The 3,611-nt window shown below is 50.0% G+C and overlaps 1 protein-coding gene across 1 annotated transcript in view; it reads right to left on the minus strand.

Moving 5' to 3' along the window:
- The window catches only part of LOC107300368 (leucine-rich repeat and guanylate kinase domain-containing protein-like), a gene marked incomplete at both ends in the record, with an annotated part of 18,045 nt that extends 15,582 nt beyond the window's left edge, over positions 1 to 2,463 (minus strand). The window contains 3 exons of the mRNA XM_015829703.1: positions 84 to 184; positions 1,642 to 1,723; positions 2,356 to 2,463. Coding sequence (XP_015685189.1) covers positions 84 to 184; positions 1,642 to 1,723; positions 2,356 to 2,463 — 291 coding nt within the window. The remainder of the gene's footprint in view (positions 1 to 83; positions 185 to 1,641; positions 1,724 to 2,355) is intronic.
- Between the last annotated feature and the right edge of the window lie 1,148 nt (positions 2,464 to 3,611).

Genomic DNA, 3,611 nt, shown 5'->3' on the forward strand with positions numbered 1-3,611 from the left:
GAGGCAGTTCGGCCAGGCAGCTAATTTGCAAGGGGGTGTGCAGGATTCAAACCTCGCGGGCAGAGCTCCTGCTGGCAACTCACCTGGAGATTCCTGGGTGGACTGAAGTCGAAATAGGTGGTTAGTGCATTATGGGATACGTCCAGTTCCAACAGGCAAGGCATGTGACTGACGCAGGAGAGATCTAAAAAAGAAGGAAGATTGAGACAAGGGATATAAAAGGAGAGAGGTGGCGCTCCTGCCCGTCGAATTTGAATTCTAGCATTCAATCTGAAGGGCCTTGAATGCTGCCTGTATGTTGCTCAGCTATTCTGTACAGGCAGTCCTTGTCTTACGACCGCGACGGAGCCCCAACTTTGAGCCCACAACGGAGGCCAAAAGCGAGACATTTGCTAAGGGGGTTTTGCTCCATCCATGTTACGACCTTCCTCGCCATGACTCTTAAGTGAATCACTGCTCTTTTAAAAGTTAGTAACAACAACAACAATAATAAAGTTGGAAGGGACCTTGGAGGTCATCTAGTCCAACCCCCTGCTCAGGCAGGAAACCCTGTACCAGGGGTTGGCAACTTTGGCTCTTTTATGACTCGTGGACTTCAGCTCCCAGAATTCCTGAGCCAGCATGGCTAAGCATGGAAACCTCTCCCTTTCCCCTCAGCATGGCTGGCTCAGGAATTCTGGGAGTTGAAGTCCACCAGTCATAAAGCAGCCTAGGCCTAGGGCAGGGTTAGGCAACCTTGGCTCTTTTATGACTCGTGGACTTCAGCTCCCAGAATTCCTGAGCCAGCATGCCTCAGCTTGGAAACCTCTCCCTTTCCCATCAGCATGACTGGCTCAGGAATTCTGGGAGTTGAAGTCCACCAGTCATAAAAGAGCCCAGGTTGCCTACCCCTGGTCTAGGAGGCTCACCGCTTAGAACAGGAGGACTTAGGACAGGCAACCTTGGCTCTTTTATGACTGGTGGACTTCAACTCCCAGAATTCCTGAGCCAGCCATGCTGAGGGGAAAGGGAGAGGTTTCCATGCTTAGCCAGGCTGGCTCAGGAATTCTGGGAGTTGAAGTCCACCAGTCATAAAAGAGCCAAGGTTGCCTACCCCTGGCCTAAGTCCTCCTGTTCTAAGCGGTGAGCCTCCTAGACCAGGGGTAGGCGACCTTGGCTCTTTTATGACTGGTGGACTTCAACTCCCAGAATTCCTGAGCCAGCCTGGCTCAGCTTGGAAACTTCTCCCTTTCCCCTCAGCATGGCTGGCTCAGGAATTCTGGGAGTTGAAGTCCACGAGTCATAAAAGAGCCAAGGTTGCCTACCCCTGCCCTATACCATGGTTGTTAAATGAATCCAGCTTCCCCTCACTGGCTTGGCTGGTCAGAAGGTCGCACAAGGGGAACAGCCTGACCCCCAGGATACTGCGTAGCCGTCATAAATACGAACCAATTGCCAAGCGTCCGGATTTGGATCACGTGACCTGAGCCTGTGGGATTGCTGCAGGGGTCGTAAGTGTGAGAAACGGTCACAAGTCCCTTTTTCCCCCCGTGCCGTCGTAACTTCGAACGGGTCACTGAATGAACTGCTGTAAGGCTGAGGACTACCTGCAGAAGGGTTGACCGCCTCCTAAGAAGGTTTCCCGCCGTGGAGCCCACGTACCGCGGATTTTATTGTTGGAAAGATCGAGCTTCTCAAGGTGGACGTATTTGTCAAGAATTCTGATGTCGGTCAAAAGGTGATACTGCGGGGATGAAAAAGGGAGAGTGGAGTCAGAAAGTCCTGTTAGTAGACCTGGCTTAAAAACAGTTAACTGTGAGATGGACCTCGGAGTCCGAGTGGACGGTCACTTGACCCTGAGCCAGCCGTGTGCAGCAGCCGCCAAAAAAGCTAATACGATCCTGGGCTGTATAAACAGAGGCATAGAATGAAGAGTTGGAGGAGGACTGTGGCGTCCTTGGAATCTCAAAGTAATTAAACATGGCTGGCTGGGGAATTCTGGGACTTGAAGTCCAGACTTCTTAAAGTGGCCAAGGTTGAGAAACGAGTCAAGTTCTACGTTGAGTTATACTCAAACTTCTCCAGAAGGCATCAAGTCCAAGCAGAGTTGGACCACGAAGTCCTAAAACTTGGATTCTTGCTCTCTGACCTGAAAGTGAACGCTCTAGCCCTGTTCATGCTGGCTGGGGAATTCTGGGAGTTGAAGTCCAGGTTCTCCAAGATAAGGGTGTGCAAGAGATTGGAGCTGAGGCACTTGTGGACTTAAATAGCCAACGTACGATGAAGAACTCTATCCAAAGAGCATTGCGAGATATCCTTCTTTTAACAGGACTGGGAGAGGCGGGAATGCTGGGGACAAGGTCTTCCTAAACTCACCGAAAGCGACAGATGAAGGTAGACACACTCCGTGCCAGAGGCGGAACGCCCCAAGGTGTGGAGGGCTGCGGCAACTGCATTTTCACTCAACACGCCGTCAAACACCTCCTGCGCGCATGCAAGAGAGAAAGGGAAACAGAGGAAGACCCGGCTGGGCAGAACTGGAATAATTCAAATGCAAGATTGATCGCTTGCAGCTTGGTGAGGCATACCCGGTAGGCAGCAGTCTTTTCTCTTGTGTATTATTAATAATAATAATTATTATTATTATTCATCACACAGTCAGCCAGATGTTCAGGCTGGGTTTGGCATTTTTGCCTACCTATCGAGTCCTTAGCAAGGACCTGGGATAGGCAGATGTGGCGGTTTGAATCGAAGGTGTCACAGATCTCGTCGCAGGGTATCAGCTGTTCTCAGTAAAGCCGCCTTTTGCAATTGACCGATGGCGAATTTGTCAATGCCGAAGGTGTCCAGCTGTTTTGGGATTGCACCCGAGATGCCTTTTGCTATTATTATTACTATTATTACTTAAAATTTATATGCTGCCCATCTCACAGTCATGCGACTCTGTGCACGTTCCCCATAGACCCAAAGTGACATGATGTGGGATTGCAGCCAAGGCATCATCATCATCATCATCATCATCATCATCATCATCATCATCATCAAGGATCAGCTAATGGTGGAAAATTAAAAGTTTTACACTTTGCTAGAGCGCAGGTTGGTTTAAGGCTGTGTGGTAAGGATCAGAGCAAGGAAGAAATCTGTACTTTTTCTAGCCTAGGGCTATTGCAATTTGACAGGAAAGACTTTTATTATTATTTTATTATGGTTTTGAACTAGCTCCTCCCGTATATCTCCTAAGAGCCCCCTCCCCAGTTCCCGTAATGCCCAGTATAGGGGCTCCTTCTCAACCAGCCCTCCCATAAACTTCCTAATAGGAGCCCCTTCCCCAATTCCCGTAATGCCCAGTATAGGGGCTCCTTCTCAACCAGCCCTCCCATAAACTTCCTAATAGGAGCCCCTTCCCCAATTCCCGTAATGCCCAGTATAGGGGCTCCTTTTCAACCAGCCCTCCCGTAAATCTCCTAATAGGAACCCCCTCCCCAATTCCCATAATGCCCAGTATAGGGGCTCCTTCTCAACCAGCCCTCCCGTAAACCTCCTAATAGGAGCCCCTTCCCCAATTCCCATAATGCCCAGTATAGGGGCTCCTTCTCAACCAGCCCTCCCGTAAACCTCCTAATAGGAGCCCC

Source organism: Protobothrops mucrosquamatus, unplaced genomic scaffold, assembly GCF_001527695.2.
Source record: "Protobothrops mucrosquamatus isolate PMUCROS unplaced genomic scaffold, P.Mucros_1.0 scaffold6810, whole genome shotgun sequence".
NCBI classification, from domain to species: domain Eukaryota; kingdom Metazoa; phylum Chordata; class Lepidosauria; order Squamata; family Viperidae; genus Protobothrops; species Protobothrops mucrosquamatus.